The 15,663-nt window shown below is 50.2% G+C and overlaps 1 protein-coding gene across 3 annotated transcripts in view; it reads left to right on the forward strand.

Moving 5' to 3' along the window:
- Positions 1–13,607, forward strand: part of MAD1L1 (mitotic arrest deficient 1 like 1) — a 348,528-nt gene extending 334,921 nt beyond the window's left edge. For all 3 annotated transcript variants that reach the window (XM_084536417.1, XM_084536418.1, XM_084536419.1), the window contains exon 18: positions 12,672–13,607. In XM_084536417.1, coding sequence (XP_084392543.1) covers positions 12,672–12,830 — 159 coding nt within the window. In that variant the 3' untranslated portion in view covers positions 12,831–13,607. The remainder of the gene's footprint in view (positions 1–12,671) is intronic.
- The last annotated feature ends 2,056 nt before the right edge of the window (positions 13,608–15,663 follow it).

Here is a 15,663-nt window from a genome sequence, read left to right on the forward strand (position 1 = left end):
TGCAGTAGGGTCGTGTCACTCCTGGCCAGTAACAGGACTGATGGGCTGTGCTGCGAGCAGCATGAAGTGGAAACTGCTGCTGGTCTTAGCTGGAACCATTAGGCAGGTGGGATTACTGCAGGACCTAAGGCAGAGAGAAAAGGTAATGGCATAGCATGGAAAAAATGGGAGAGGAACAAATCTTTTAGGCAATTCTGCATTGGCAATTGACCAGTACAAGCCTGATATCCTCTACCAGAATTTTTCACGACATATTCTGGGCTGTGTGCCAGTAATTCCCATGTCCTTCAGCAGTCCAGCTATGGACAGCTGGAAAAGCAGTGTTGGAGTCTCCAAAAATGGCCTTAATTCAGGGCAGTTCTTGGGTTTTGCAGGTGTGGGGAAAGAGAAGCTGTGTGCACACACCTTGCCTGCAGCATCCTGGGTCTGCCTCTACCCCATCAGGTGGCAGCAGCCCCTGCAGGCACGTGCCCAGCTTTAAAATCCCCATTTTGTTACGTGCCCGACCCATATGTGTTCCTTTCAGCCAGGCGCAGAGCATCCTGCGGGGTGAATGAATGTTAGACAGTGACTTTATTGCTGCACTGTCGTAACCACAGACAGCCCAATTATTTCAAATGGGACTCAGCCAATATGTTCAGACTTGATTAAGAACTTTTTGAAAGATAAGAAGCATTTGTAGCTAGGGGTTGGCTCCAGCATTAGTTATTTACATCGGGGTGGGGGGAGATAAAATCTTTTTTTAGTTTCGCTGTTTAAATATTTTGGCTCTCCATTCCAATATTGTGGCAAGAAGGAACCATATGTGTTCCTAGAAAGAGAGCCTTGTACAGCCGTTAATCAGGAGAGGATCTATTAATGTATTAACATTTCAGAATAATGAGCAAAAACAGCATGCACTGGAGAGACTAACACATATCTTTAGTCTGCGGCTTTCAAATGTTTGGAAAATGCTATATTCCTCCATCTTCCTGAAGCTGATTTTCTGCCAAAAGAAGTCTTCTGTTGTTAATTTTAGAAAGGTTAAATCTATTTACAAAAGCAAACATAAGCATGGAGCAATGAAAACCAGGAGGATGTGGGGACCAGCAGGCTCCCAGTCTGCAGAGGTCACTGTGGGAGCTGGTGTGGCAGGGAAACTTTCCTTTCCTTAACACTGGGCAGAGGGGGGATGTGTTTGGAGAAGATATGAAGCCCAAAGGGCTCTGTCACCTTTGCGGTGTCATTCCCCACCACATCCCTTCTCCAGAAGGCAATGGACTCTGTATGTGTACGTTTGCAGTTTGCTGTTGGGCTTTAGGGAGGATTGACGAAAGGCTTGGCACAGGGAAAGGGCAAATTGTAAAGAGCTCGAGAGTGGGAGAGATTGCTGGTTGAGCAGCTTGGTTGCCTCGAGGTCATTGCTAATTAGCTGCATCTTGCCTAAAGAAGTGAGCGTTACATTTTAATGCTGCTCTGAAAACCAATCATGCTGTCTTCCCTTTGCATCCCATGCTATTGCCAGCTTTGCTGTGGCATCTGGAGCGAGCTGCACGAGGGAAGGGAAGAAAGCCCTCTTAAAGGATACGGAAGGATGCTGAAGTGGTAGCAGAGCTCAGATGAGAGAGGCTGGAGCATGACAGCTGTTATTGGATCATGCAAAAAGCCTGCCAGCAAAAATGCATCAATTTGTGTGATATCCGGGTGTCGTCTTCTGTTTTCATAATTGCATACATGGTGTCTGCATAAATCTCTTCCCCCCCCCGCACCTCCAGCAAGAGGAGCTGCCTGGTGGATGGCAGCACGTCAGTGGGCGAGCAGCGGCAGGAAGAGACAATCAGCTGGATGTGTGTCAGCCGGGAGGGCCCCGGGCACATCCCTCCGAGGTTGCTCGAACACGGTGCATTCGCTAACTGCAAAACCTCTCCTTTTCCCCACGGGAAGAGCAGCATGTTCATCCAGACACGAGAACCAGCGCTGCTGTCTTGCCATGTTCTTCAGGAGTTTAGTGCCAAATGACAGCACAGGCGGCTACAGCAGAAGCTTTCAGCAAATGCGTTGTAGCCCAAAGGTCTGAGGGGCTCCTAGGGGATACACTGGAATTTCTTCTCCTTTCTCACCGAATGCTGAAATCTTCCTGTTCCTTCACTCTTTAGCTGCAACCTTTGTCTCTTCAGGAGTAGACTTCCTCCTTGCGGTGGGATCAGCACTGTCTGCATGAGGAGAGAAACGTCCTGGGATTCTTTGTTTGACACTGGTTTCCTCATTTCCTGAAAGCAAAATACACTCGGTTTGTACAGCCCAACTGGCTGGTTTCCGTACGACCTCAGTCTTGACTTTTTCCTGCCCATGGACTGCCGATTTGGTTGAGCCACTCCACAAATGCAGCTACCGGTACCACCAGCTCTGTGCACTCAACAGTCTTGAAGTGGAGATAGAAATGGTGGGATTTTGGAAATAACGTTGTCTTCATAGCATAAATCTTGACTTCTAGCTATAGATGCTGTCTGAGAAATGTGCTTTCCCACAGTGGGTTAGTGAGGGTTAAAACTCAGTCTTGAAGACGCAGGAAAGTTGTGGTGTGTTTAGACAGAACCGACTTGCCTTTCCTTCTTTGACTTTCTGGGTAGTGACAACTCTTGAGCACTTCAGTCCTGTTGACAGTGGTGCTAATGACAGTGATTCCAAATGAAGAAAAATGAAGAAACTGTGAGCCAGCAAGAGAAATAAAAGCATCTTCCTCAACTCACGCTAAGACTGTGGAATTTGGTTGTTGGTGTTGCAACAGCAAGTAATGTTATTTTCAAAGCCAACACTTAAAATTCCACTTTGGCAGGTCGTAATTATGAGTGAGTCACACAGTCTGATGGGAAAGAGTAATTATTGACCAGTTCTTGCTCCTGGTTGAGCGGTGGCTTTAGTCTCCCTGCCTGTAACGCTGGCTCTGTGCACGGGTGACTAACGCATTGCTGATTTCCTTGAAGCAGGGTTTCATCCTGCATTGTAGCCCCGGGTGCCAGACTATGACAAACAAGAACTAGAAGAGGGTAATGAATAAACATGGTGAGAACTTCAGCTGCAGTCTGCCATCAGGTCCATCTGTTACGCCTTCCCCCACAAGCCTTGCAAACTCAACAAGCCAGGGACAGGCACACTCCATGCACTGCCCCGTCCTACAGCCACGTATCTAGGGTCTGATTGTCTGGTCAGCAGTCAGTTTATCCCTTGTGGTCTCCTGAGCCATTATTGGTCATAGCGTTGTGTTCAGTTCTTCAGCCTTCTATCGACCTTGCTTGAGACAGGACTTCCAGAAGGATACCAAGAAACGAGGATTCATCACCCACCGGTGCCTGCTGTATCACCAAGTAGCAGTCACTGCAGTGAGGTGTGTGTAAGCTGCTCGTTTAACCATCCCTGCCTCTCTCCCTCCCCCGGCACGCACTCACCCTCCATCTCCTGCAAAACCAGGTGCCCAGCTCCCCAAAGAGGGTGCTGGGGGCTTGTTTTCCAGTTGGCAGCCAGTGAATCCCAAAGCCTGAATGGCTGATTTGCACCAGTGCCATGTGCAAGCTCTTCAGCTGGGGCGCACGGTGGTTTTTCCTGCTTATTTGTTTGAATCCCAGGAAGGGAAAGCAGAGGCCCTGGCAGGAGCACGGTGCAGAAGCAGCGAAGCAGAGGAACGGCACATGTCTGGTGTGACTCAGTGAGCAGGGAAGGCTCCAGCAAGTTCTGCCTGTTGGTGAGCGCTGGGTTGCTCTGGGGAGCAGCTGCCCATCTCCCAGGCAACCAGGCAGCTTACAAAAAGCTGCCATCAAAACTCCCCGTGGTTCCAGCTGTCCCTCGTCACTGCAGGGTTTTGCAAACTTTGCTGCTCATGTTCTCTTACAGATCTCATGCTCACAGCTGCAGTTCACAAGAAGCGGAGTCTCTCCCCGCTTTGGGAAGTAGGCCATCTGAATTAAAGCCCACACAGACGATTCTCTTCCATTTCTGCCGTCGGAGCTTCATTCTCGTGTTCCAGAAACCCCATGTTCTCAGTTCTCTGCTCCACCACTGCTTCCAGCTCTCCTCCCAGCAGGGGAGATGGAGGAGAACGTGACAAGCAACTTGACTGGTTAGTGAGATGAGTTTGCCTTCCAAAATAGAGATTCCTGTGCATGGGGTTCATTTCCCAGTCCCTGGTATCTCCCTCAAGTTGTCTGTCTGCTCCTGGCTCTCCTGGTGGAGAAGTTTGGGACCTGGTTTGAGTTGCACCCACTTTTCCCTTTGCACCAAGCCACCGTGCTCATCAGGGGCAGCTACAGACCAGAAACTGCCTCTGGATGGCAGGGCTGCAAGGCAACGCAAGGCTGCAATTCAGCTGGGAAAAGAGAACTTAAATAACATCCAGTCCCTAGCATCGCAGGCTACGGCTGCAGAATCATTTCAGAGAAAGTAACAGGAGATTTTTCTCTTCCTAATTTATGTCTATCCCGCATATGGCTTCTGTGGAGTCGCTAATGTTACAGACAGATGGGTTGGCATTTTACTAGACAGAACACATGGGCTGGATGTTGTTAACGCTTGTTAGCTCCTCACTCTGCAGCTTGACCAGTCCAACGTGGTCACCTCGCAGATGGCTGGGAAGCTGCAGCCTGGGTGCCGCAGCGATCCAGCTCCGCAGCGCTTGGTTGTGGCAGCAGTGCTGCTAACGTGCGTTCGGCTGCTTGTCCTGAAGGGCTTCGCTGTAGGTCAGAGGTACTGCACCTATGGCTGGGGGATCGTCACATCTTCCCCGTATGCAAAGGAGAGGCACCGATTCGTACAGACCCTGAGCTTTCTCATGAGGCATTGGCTTTAAAGGCTTCAGTTCCTAGTTTGGATTTTTATAGGATGGCGTTAGGAAATTTCTGCCAGCCCTGTGCCTTGCCCTCATCTACACTCCGTTGCAGCTGACGTTTATAAAACACCCTCTGTCTGGCTGTGAATGGTATTTAACAGTCCAGAGGCCTGTTAAGAAGTTGTAATTTAGGATCTCAAGCTCTGACTTTAGCCTAGGTCTGTATTAGCTCCGAGTGGACATTCAGTGCAATTTTCCCTTCTCTGTGCCGCGAACAGCGCGCTGTGATTTACTCTCACCAGTCTCGTATTCAGCCGAACCATTTCTAGGTATCACCGCAGCAATTCTCCGCGGGGTGAACGTGCTTGATCGCTGGCGTGGTGATGCCCATCAGAACCTGTGGATGAATCGTTTACGTTCCCCTCTTTCCCCTCTGACAATGCTGATGTTCGATTCACGCCGTAATGGTGGGAGCCTGAGTGCGTCCTACCGATGAGATGGGGAATTTGGGTTTCTCTACTTGTCCTTTAAAACTCTGAGAGCACTTTTGGAAAATGCAGGGGTATTAATCCACACCAAGCAGTAGTTCTTCAAACCTGTGCTTTAAATTGGATGTATTTGTCTCTGTCTGTCCTGAACTGTTGAGTAACATTAATGCACCCTGATAATAGCTGTCACATTTTACCCCGGGGGTTGCTCCTCAGTGATAGGTGAAAGCACAGCAGTTCAAAGACCTGTCTTTCAGGATGAAAAGCTCTATAGGAATATTCAGATATAAAATAGTAATAGTATGAACCAAAAAAATACGCTTCCCTTATTTTAAAGCCTTTGATCTTATTTTTATGGCATCACATTTGACAGTCTAAAGGGCATTAACCTGTGGGAGAAACCCTTTGAGAAGATGCTGACTTGCCCTCCACTGCACAGAGCACCTTCCCCTGGGATGAATACCAACCGTTTTCCCCCGTCAAGAGAGGAACAGATACTTCAGTGCATGGCTGTGCTCTTGTTTTACATTTTCCTTTTTTTTACATTGGGTGCAGGGTAGCTCTCGTACATCAAAACACGTAGCTGTAGGGATAAACTCCCTGCGCTGTGTTTCTTCGGTGCTGAGCTGGTGAGACAACCCGGACCCCATCTCTTCTGTCACCGTGTGTAGTGCCTGGGTTGTGCTGCTGATTAAAATGGAAGTATGTGAGGTGACCTCTTGCACCGAAGACATTGTGGGGTTGTGGTTCATCTCAGTGTTGAATAATAAGAAAGAGAAAGGAAGTGTTTGCTATAAATCTCAGCGCACGCAGGGCTGTTTCTCACTTATCCCACCACAGCTTTCAATTTTCTTCTTGGCATTGCCAGGCACTTGCTTTTCTTTGCTCAGCAGCTAAAAGCAGCTTTTTCATTACATTTCCTGGAAGGCCCTTTACAGGCATCCATCCCCCTCTGCCTCATAAATTCACTTTATACAGCAAGCTGGCAGCACAAAGGTCAGAGGTCTTGGCAAAAAGCAATTATTATAAAGAAGTGCTCTTCCTCTTTTGGGTTACAAAGAGGATGTTATAGGGGGAGAAACTTCACAGCAGACAAGGAATGGTCATTTGTGAAAGGTAGATGACTTGATTGATGCCGAGCTGAGCGTCCTGCAAGAGCTGTGTTGGGAAGGCCAGCAGAAACCTGCCCGCTGCCAGAAAAAAAGGGAGAAGGAAACCAGTAAACAGTTTGCTAAATAACCTCATAAATATTTCAAGGCGTAAGCACATCTTGTGGTACAATTTGTTTTTTGTTTTTTTAATATTTCTCTAATTTTAAATGAACAGCCTCTAATTAAAGTGATTTAGTGGCTACCTGGGGACCTGGTATTTGAGCGGTGCGCGATACTTAGGAGAGATTGATTGGCGAGGCGTAATTCAATTGGGGGATTTTGATAATGATATCATCACCCGAGAGAGCCAAGTTTGAGCAATTACACAGATCTCAAAGCCTCATGTTTGGATTGCTCGAACTTCGGCAGGCACTTTCCATGTGTGCACACACACACACATGCACGCACGCCTTCTTTTTGCTTTCCTGTCCGTTGCACACCGCAGAGCCCTCCCGGGGCAGCAGTGAAGAAGGCAAACACTAATTTTACATAGGCAATGATGCATATTTATACCAGTCTGTGTTAGAAAGTTGTACTTCCCACCCAGCTGCTGGCTCCCAGAAGGCAAACTCTGGACATCCATCGGCAGCAGGAGCTGATTTTGGCGTTTGCTGGGCCCTTGAGTGTTCTGGCTGGCTGCTCCATGGGCTCCCCGTGTGTGTATGTGCCTGGCCGACGTGACCCAGTGTGCTTTGTGAGTGTGTTGGTGTCTCACCTTCGCTTTGGAGTTGTGCTTGGTGCCTGGCAGAGCCGGGGAGAGGCTGCCAGCCCCGTGTAGCGGCTGCGCGTGGGCAGGGCGGCCTTTGACATTTAGAAAAATCTCAGCGTCCGAAGCAAGAGGCAGAAACAAAAAGATTTTCTTGTTTAAAGGTCAGAGCAGGCGGCTTCTTAAAAGATGTTTTCAGATTGCTCTGTTGACAGGGTTTACACAAATTAATGGGAGCCAAGGTAGGCGGTGGGTGGTGAGGGACCATCGGGACCACGAGCATGCCTGACTTGCCGCACTTGATGGCAGAGGCTCTGCAGCACATACAGTGATAGCATTGTGGAGGGTTTGAGAGGTGATCTGGTGGCATAGCAGCCCCTGGGGACTTCTGCTGATGAGGGACGGTGCTGGGGAATTGAGAGTGGGCAGCACCACGAGGACAAGGGGCTGAGGCAGTGAGAGCAGAGTGCGGCCGTGGCACATCCCGCAACACCAGCAGCGCCCGTGGGCCTGCGTGAGGCAGGGGGAAGCTCTGGGTGGTGTCTCAGGTGTGAAGCCATGTTGGGCCTTCCCTTGGCAAGCACAGGGCCATTTCTCTCGTGTATTCAGAGCAGGGACCCAGCACAGAAAGTGATTTATGGAAGGAGCATAATGGATGAGAGATGGAGCCTCCACAATACATTCGCTGGGTAAATGTCACTGGGCAATGATTCACTTGCTCGTTGTGACCCCTCATACATCTCAGACTTGAAAAGTTCTGTCTAGTGTAGGAATGGGCGAGCAGCATCTGCAAGGCAACATCTTGAGTGTGCCAGAGGGCAGAACACCACTCTGACAGCCCTACCAAAACCTTGGATTTAACCCTTCCTTTAACCCTTCCTCACCCTCAGCACGTGTCTCAGCTGGGGTGCCCAAGCTGAGCCGTGCCAGGCACAAAGCTCCACCAAAAACCATTTGGGAAGTCTGCCTCCAGCCCTTGGATGGGTGTGTTTAAAGATACAGGAGCTCATGTTTGCATGGGTTGCAACCCTGAATTTCATTTTCTTGATGTAGAAATCAGAGGTAGAATATGCACACTGCTGAAATCTCAAGTCGTATTCTTTGACATTCTCAAAACCCTCTTCTCCCTTTTTCCAGTTTTACTCCTTGTTTTCTCGTGATACCACATCCCCATGTTAGCCTTTCACTTGGAGCATGCAAACATCCTCTTTTCAATCTTATTGCAAAGTCTGAAGACCCCCAGAACGCTGGGTTTTATGCTCAACTAGTAATTTTCAAGAAGGATCCTTCGGATGCCTACATTCACGCTGCGTGGCAGTTTATAGCTGATGGCAGTTTTTGAGCCAAAGTAGGGTCATTCATTGTTTTTTTCTAGCCACTAAGATATGTTACACAGCAGAGGAAAATAAATATATACAATAAATTGTAAAAAATGATATCTTTAGTTCTGGGTGCACTTGTGAACCATGCTAGCTTGTAAATGACCAAACGAGATGCCGCCGAACTTCTGACACAGCTTCCTCGCAGCTGGAAGAAGAAGGAGAAGGAAATGCTGGGACTTGGCTTGTAGGGAGTGAGTTTTTTTGGAACAACACGGGGGCAAAAATCCGTGTCAGCAAAATCAATGCAGCCAGAAGCCTTGCATGTGTTATACCAAAGCAACAACTCTTGGGAGAGCCTCGTTGATGGTCTGCACGACCTCCCAGCTGCAGGAGTGCCCAGTGCCCTATGTTTCATCTGCTCCTTGATGATGGTCCCTGCTGGAGAGGAGGACTTGCTTTCCCACCACACTGGTGGTTTTTTGAGAGTTTTATATGTGTATCTAAACTCTAAAGCCTTGAATAATTTACCGATTTCCAGGGTTAAAAGGAAGATTTATGATGTTTCCTTCTGGCAGGCAGCAGCTGATCTTGATTCTCCTGGAAAAGCACTTGTACTAACAGCTCCTTTCTCCGAGCAGAGCCAGGAGCAGCTTCTGCAAGCTGATGTCACCATGTGGTAAATAGACCTGTCTTCTTCATGTTTTGCAATATAATGCAATCTGCCCACAGATCTGATGGAGTAGCACAGCCTGCAAAGAGAAAATAGGGTGGCACCCTTCAGATCTGGGGCAGGAGTCGCATCCCCCAGCAGAACCGAGCGAGCTGTAGCACAGGGCAAAGACTGATTGCCACTGCTTTTCTAGAAGAGGTCCCGATAGGCCTTAAATCAGGCTGAACTGGCAACAGGGCTTAGCGAAAGCCACAGTCTTTTCCTTTTTGCAAGTATTTGAGATCTGAATAAAACATAACACAGACCTGAATCTCAGTAGTTTAGTGAGCCGGGCAGATTTTATTCCCATTAATTAGAAGAAACCAATGCAGGCCTGTGTGAAGAGTACCTGTGAGATGATGTTCTGGTAGTGCTTCTGCATCAGGGGCATTTCCCAGATGGGCTCGGGAGGCTTTTGGCTTCATCTTGACTTGAAATTCCCAGGGAGGCACCACCGGGGTGAACGGTGATTGCGTTAGATGGAGCCTGCCACTGTGGGTGCTTGGCGCATGCCGTCAGCTTTGTGCTCTTGTTAGCAGGGGTTGTGGCCAGGAGCTTTCTCTGGGGGTTAAGATTATTATTTTTTTAATTAAAAAAAATGATTAAAAATGAGTGGAGGAAGTCCTAGCTATAAACTGTAAAGAGAAGGACTGGAGGGCCCTTACAGCTTTGTAAGGAAATTTCAGCTTTGTGCCTTTCATAAAGCCAGCTTTTACACCTGGAGTCTCAGGTACACTCTGCACTGATCCAAAACAGCATGAAACGACTGGAGCCTGCAGCGTTCATTCAGCAGAGCATCGCCTGCAGTGTCCTCTCCCTTGTCTTCCCTACATCCCCTTCCCTTGCCGTGGTTCCCTGCTCGCTGCCCCCGTGCTTCCCTCTGCCTGCGGCTCACCGCGGTTCCAGGTAGGGTGCAGGCTCTTGAAAAGAAATCCCGTGAATTAATGGGAACGTATCGCTGTTATTTCTTATAATCACTTCATTTGTAAAGCACATGCTGCAAAGACACTCCTGCTGTTGAGCTCAATGGCAACAAATCTATCTATATATCCCAGTCGATTCTACGTTATGAACAGATGGGTGAAGGAAAAAAAAGGGCAATAAAAACAAATATTAAGAACAGTAACAATGATACCAATTTTAAAGCACTCCCAGAAAATAGGCAAGGTTCTAAATTTTTTTAAAAGCACTGCGAAATTGAACGAACCGAACTGCAAGTGCATCCATCCTCAAAGTTAGCATGTAAACATCTCCCGGCAGAGAAGGAATTGCCTTTTTTCCAAGTGGCTGCCTTCTTGCCTTGTTCTTGTTACTGAAGAGATCATAAGAAACCTGGGTGAAATGTCTGGGTTTTGAATGCTTTGGGGCTTTTGGATGCTTTTTGTTGTTGCTTCTTTCTTGTTTTTGGAGGGCCACAGTGGGCAGACGCTGCCTCTCTCCACTGTCCAACAACCGAGAGAAAGCACAGCCCCATTGAACGCAGTGGGAAGTAGTGCTCTTGTCTGAAGCATGTGTTTGTTCCTCTGGCTTCCTCTGATCATTATTCTGCTGCCTCTGCTGAAGGAGGAAACTTCAGTTATGAAGAATAGCAGAGAGAAATGACCATTAATCTGGTATAAAAGAAATTATTCAAATGCAGCCTTCACTCGCGACGCCTGTGAGCTCAAAGTAGAGGGGAAATTTAAAACATTTATGTTCCTCTCTTTCTGAGAGCATAAAATACAAGCAAATGGTCTGGCACTGGATGCTAGATTTCTTAAGGAACTTGCTTTAATTAATTAAACTAGTAAACCAATTAATGGATTTGCTTGTAAATTCTTAGAAAATTAATTTTGTGCCCAAAGAGTGTTTTAAATCTGCTAAGGAGGCAGTGTGTACTTTGTGCAGAGATTGAATTCCCATTCCCATGAAGCCAATTCACTGTTGACTTTGGAGACGCAGGCGGTGCATTCATCATACTGGGACCTTCTTCCGAAACCAGTGCCTCTGTCAGCTGCATCCAGGGTGGATTTGCAAAACAAAGCCTGTGCTGCTTCCGTGGCACCTGGCCCACCCCATGGACCAACTCAGAGCTTCCCCACAGCCTCTCCTTTTACTTGGGTTGCAGATGTGCATCCTTCCCCGTGCCACCGATCGGTGTCCTCGGCAGCTCCGCTCCTCCTGAGCCTCTTTAACCCGACGCAGCGGTACATGGGGGTGCAGCAAGCAAGCCAGGGAGCCGTGGGCAGCAGCGGATTAAGGCGCTGAATATCCTTTGGAGTCGCTGCAAAACAACCAAGATGAAGTGGAGGAGATTTAAACAAAAGCTAATTTACTTTCCCACACTGAAACCTTGTTTAGATTCCCTCCCTGGCTCAGGGGTGACAGGGGCATCCTTGGTACCTTGCGCTCTTCGCAATCAGAAGTGACACGTACACGAAAAGTTCATCATCAGATGTGTCCATGCTTCTGAAAACACGAAACCAGGAACAAACGGGTTCCCTGGGGCCCTCGGCGATTATCGCTTCCCTTCTCTCCCAGCAGGTAAAGCCCTGCTTTCCCTTCACGTGGCAGTCCCTGCTCTGGTTCCTGGCATCCTTTTTGGGGCAGGGAGTGCCCCGCTGCTGCTGCCCCCAGGGGACGCTGGCTCTGCCAGGCACAGCTCACACTGCCCCGCTCGGCTGCGAGGAGAAGCAGAGCTGCAGAACAATTAGGAGAGGGAACATTTTGAAGAGGAAAATGGCAGGGGAAAAACATTAGCATTTGTACTGTGATGTTTTTGCTGTTTATTAATAAACAAGCAGCTTTCGCGCCTCCGGAGGCAGGAGAGGCTTCAAGCATTCCTTCCTTCTCTTGCATTTAGCTTTTTTTTTTCTTCTTCTTCTTCTTGCTTGTTTTATATGTTACAGGAGATTTGTAATGTCTTCCCACATGTTGAGTTCCCTCATTTTCATGTGAGCGTCTCTGGAATAATTCCTCTGGAGCTCTTGGCTGCGGGGCTGATTTAAACCTCCCGAACACGTGAGGGATGCGGGGTGGCTCAGCAGCTGGCTGGGGAGGAATTGCACCGGGTGCCAACAGGTCCAGTAGCTCCCTCGGGAGTGGGAGGACTTCAGGAACGAGTCTTTTTCATAGGAAGCTTGTGTGGGGCTCCTGCCACCCGAGCCCTGGGTGGTGGTGATGGTGACACTGCAGTGGTCACCCTGTGCCTGCAGCAGAGCCTGGTCCCCGTGGGGTCTCCAGGATGATGGAACCGCTCTGCTCCCCACCGCGCCGCTTGTTTGTTGTGGAGGCTCACGCGGGGGTTTCTGCACGGAGACTTTGGAAAGGCAGGACTCAATAACAGCCCAATTAAAGCGTGCGCCGAGCACCTGCTCTGCAGCAGATAACATTGCCTTGATTACAGGCGGATCCGCACCGAAGGAGGCTGCGGAGCAATGGCTCTAGCTCTCCCCTGCGTGGTGGGAGGCGAATTAAAACCCTGCTGTATTAATGGGCTTGCTCTGCTTTCCCCTCAGGCCTCCAGCTCCTCTGGTGGAAAAATGCAGCTTCTGGAAACGGAGTTCTCGCGAACCATCCGGGAGCTCATCGACCTGCACCTGCTCCGCCAGGACAGCATCCCGGCCTTCCTCAGCGCCCTCACCCTCGACCTCTTCAGCCGCCAGACCATCGCTTAGCTCACCCTGATCCTGCCACCAGGCAGGCCTGGAGCACCCCCGGGCAGGACGGTGCCTCACCCTTGGTGTTCACGAGGTAGCAAGGACAAATTCTCCCCTCACACCCTTAATTCATGGCATTGGGTTGCGTCTGTTTTGCGGGAAACTCCTTATTCCCACTTCTTTCATGTTGAGTCCCAAACCCCACCTTTTCCCCTGAAGAGCATCATTTCCCTCCTGTGGGAGGGCAAGTCTAGCTCCATCCCAGGGCTCTCCTGTGCCACGACCCATTCCCCACCTTTGAACTGTGAAATGCATCCGTAACTCCCCAGAGTGTCTCAGCATCTCTCTGGGAAGGCGGTGGGAACTGCTGGTTGGAGGAACCACCCTTTTCCCTAAAAGCATCCCCCAAATCTGGGCCCTGGCAGAGAGACCAGCGTGGGCTTTGGGGGTGGCTGGTGCTTCCTGCTCTGCCATCACTCAGCAGACGAGAACAAGCATAAAAGGACTTCTGAAGACCCTACACCTTGTGTTGCGCGGTGTGCTCGGATGTCACCCACGTGCTTTTTGTTCCTCGTGGAGGCTCTGGGGCCCTGGGTTAGCTCAGGAATGTGGAGGGTGGGATGGAGCCTATCAGGGTGTGTTCGCTGCTGCCTGCTGCCAGGCCGTGGGCACCTCCTCACCTGGCTGGGGTGGCCCTCCTCCCATGGGAAGCTTCCCCTCTGGGGACACCCTGAGTCTGACGTTTTGTGTTACAATGGATACTTCTATCCTGATAATAAAGTGTCACTTCCCAAACCGGGTGTATGACTCCTTCACTGGGGATGTGCACTGTGCTCTCCCTGTGCTCTCCCACGTGTGAAGCAGATAACGACCAGACGTCGATGGGCTGATGCTGGCACTGCTCTGAGGAGGACATCGATACTTCAGCTTTGCCAGGCAAGTCTCAGTCATGCTGCAAACAAGATGAGTTTGTTACTAACTTCTGTGCATATTGATGGTCTCTCGATAACAGCAGGAGCACGCTTCCTAAGCTTGGAGGGAGCGTAGCAATGAGCGAGCTAGAAAGCTAGCTTAGATGCCTACAGTGGCTGCAGGGCTGGCCATCCGTGCTGGAGTCACTCGGGGACCTGTCAAAGTGTCGACAGGCCCAGAACAGAGCTGCTCCAGCCCCAGCTGCTGGGAAGCAGTGGGACAGGCATGCACTCTGGGGAGGCTGCAGGCCCCATCTCCCCAGCCCTCCTCTCCGCGGGGTTTGCGGCGAAGCGCTGCCATCAGGATGAAAGGCAACAGCAAAAGTTTGGCGTTTTCTCTTCCGCTTGAAGAAGTCCTGGTGGAAGATGAATTGCCTGGCATGCTGTGCCAGGGGAACGCTGCCTGATTCATATGCGCAGCGTGGCACCGAGAGTCGCCTTCCTCAGTCATGGGGAAAATGAATCATGACGTCAGCCCTGTTCGGCTCCTCCGCCAACACAACAGCAGATCCTGGCTGCCTCTAAAATTTTTCTCCTGGCTCCTTGCAGGAGAAATGAAGTAATTAATAAGTTTACAATAAACCCTCTATCTTAGCAAAACACGGGTGAGGCGAGAAGTGATGCTGGAGAGTGACAAGGGAAAACGTGTTCTGCCCGTTGGAAAGTTGCCTCCCCAGAGGGAAAGGATAATAGGTTGGGGTAGAAAAAACAGCGGGCTTCCGAGGCTCCTTCAGTGGAGAGGAGACACAGATGGCTACTGCTCTGCACCCCGTTCTCCCGGCGAGTGATTTGTTCAGCTAAGTTTAAAAGCCGACACACCTGAGAGAGAAGTGTGGTGAAGATGGGTGCTTGGCCTGATGCACTGCATGGTGCTGTGCCTGGTGCTGGGAGAGGGGTTTGGAAGCTGCCGGGGTGTCCTGCTGGGGCCAGCAGCATCCGTGCCCTGCTGCTGGTGCATGGCACTGTTGGATGGTGAGCAGACTTGGGCACTGGGTGAAACCAGGGCTCTTGGGGAGCTCCAGGGCTTGCTCACAGAGCCCAGGAGCACTCGCGTGGAAGCGTGACCATTGTGAAGCCGCTTGTGGGACACGGGCTGGTGGTTGGGCTTGGGGCAGAGCAGCTGAGACTGCGCAGCTTCCAGCTCAGGCTCAGACACTGAATTCAGGATGAAGCCCGGACAGGTGGCCGAACCCTACCACGGTGCCAGCTCCTGGCTGTACCACATCACGAGTAACTGCAATGCTGGATTTCCCTCTGACCACTCCTTCCACACGGAGCCAGCCAGTTTCAGGGCTCTGCCACCACACACATCCCCCTATGCTCCCCCTCTGCTGGGGCAGTGCAAACAGCAGCAGCTTGACACGCTGCTCCAGCACCTTCCCAACACTCCAGGTGCTGGGTGCACAAGTCCCATCTGTCTGCCGCTTGTCACTTGCAAAGCTCCAGCCCTCTTTGCAGAAAATCATTTTAGAAAATCTTGGGAGATCGGTAATAAATTTGCAGTTGGTTGGAGGGGAGAGGCGAGAGTGTTAACAAGTGTGTGTATGCTTGCCGGGTCTCCGTGCACGCTCGCTGGGTTTATGTGCTATAAGCTGTAAAATGTGATTTATTAATGCACGGCTGAGGGACTGTGTGTGTTGGAGCACTGTCTTGTTTGCAGTGTTGCCTGAAGCTTCCCTTCACTCAAACTGTTGAGAGTCCCCACTCCTCTCCTGATCAACCCTTTTCATCCATATAAATATTAAGCAGGGGCAAGGAGCTGCCAGGCGCTGCCACGCGGCCCCTGAGTGCTGCAGAGCTCTTGGCTGAGGTGGGTGCCGTGGGTCCGTGCCTCTCTGAAGGTGGCACCTGTGAACCCGGAGCCTTTTGCTCCCTCTTTG

Source organism: Aythya ferina, assembly GCF_964211825.1.
Source record: "Aythya ferina genome assembly, chromosome: 15".
NCBI lineage: Eukaryota > Metazoa > Chordata > Aves > Anseriformes > Anatidae > Aythya > Aythya ferina.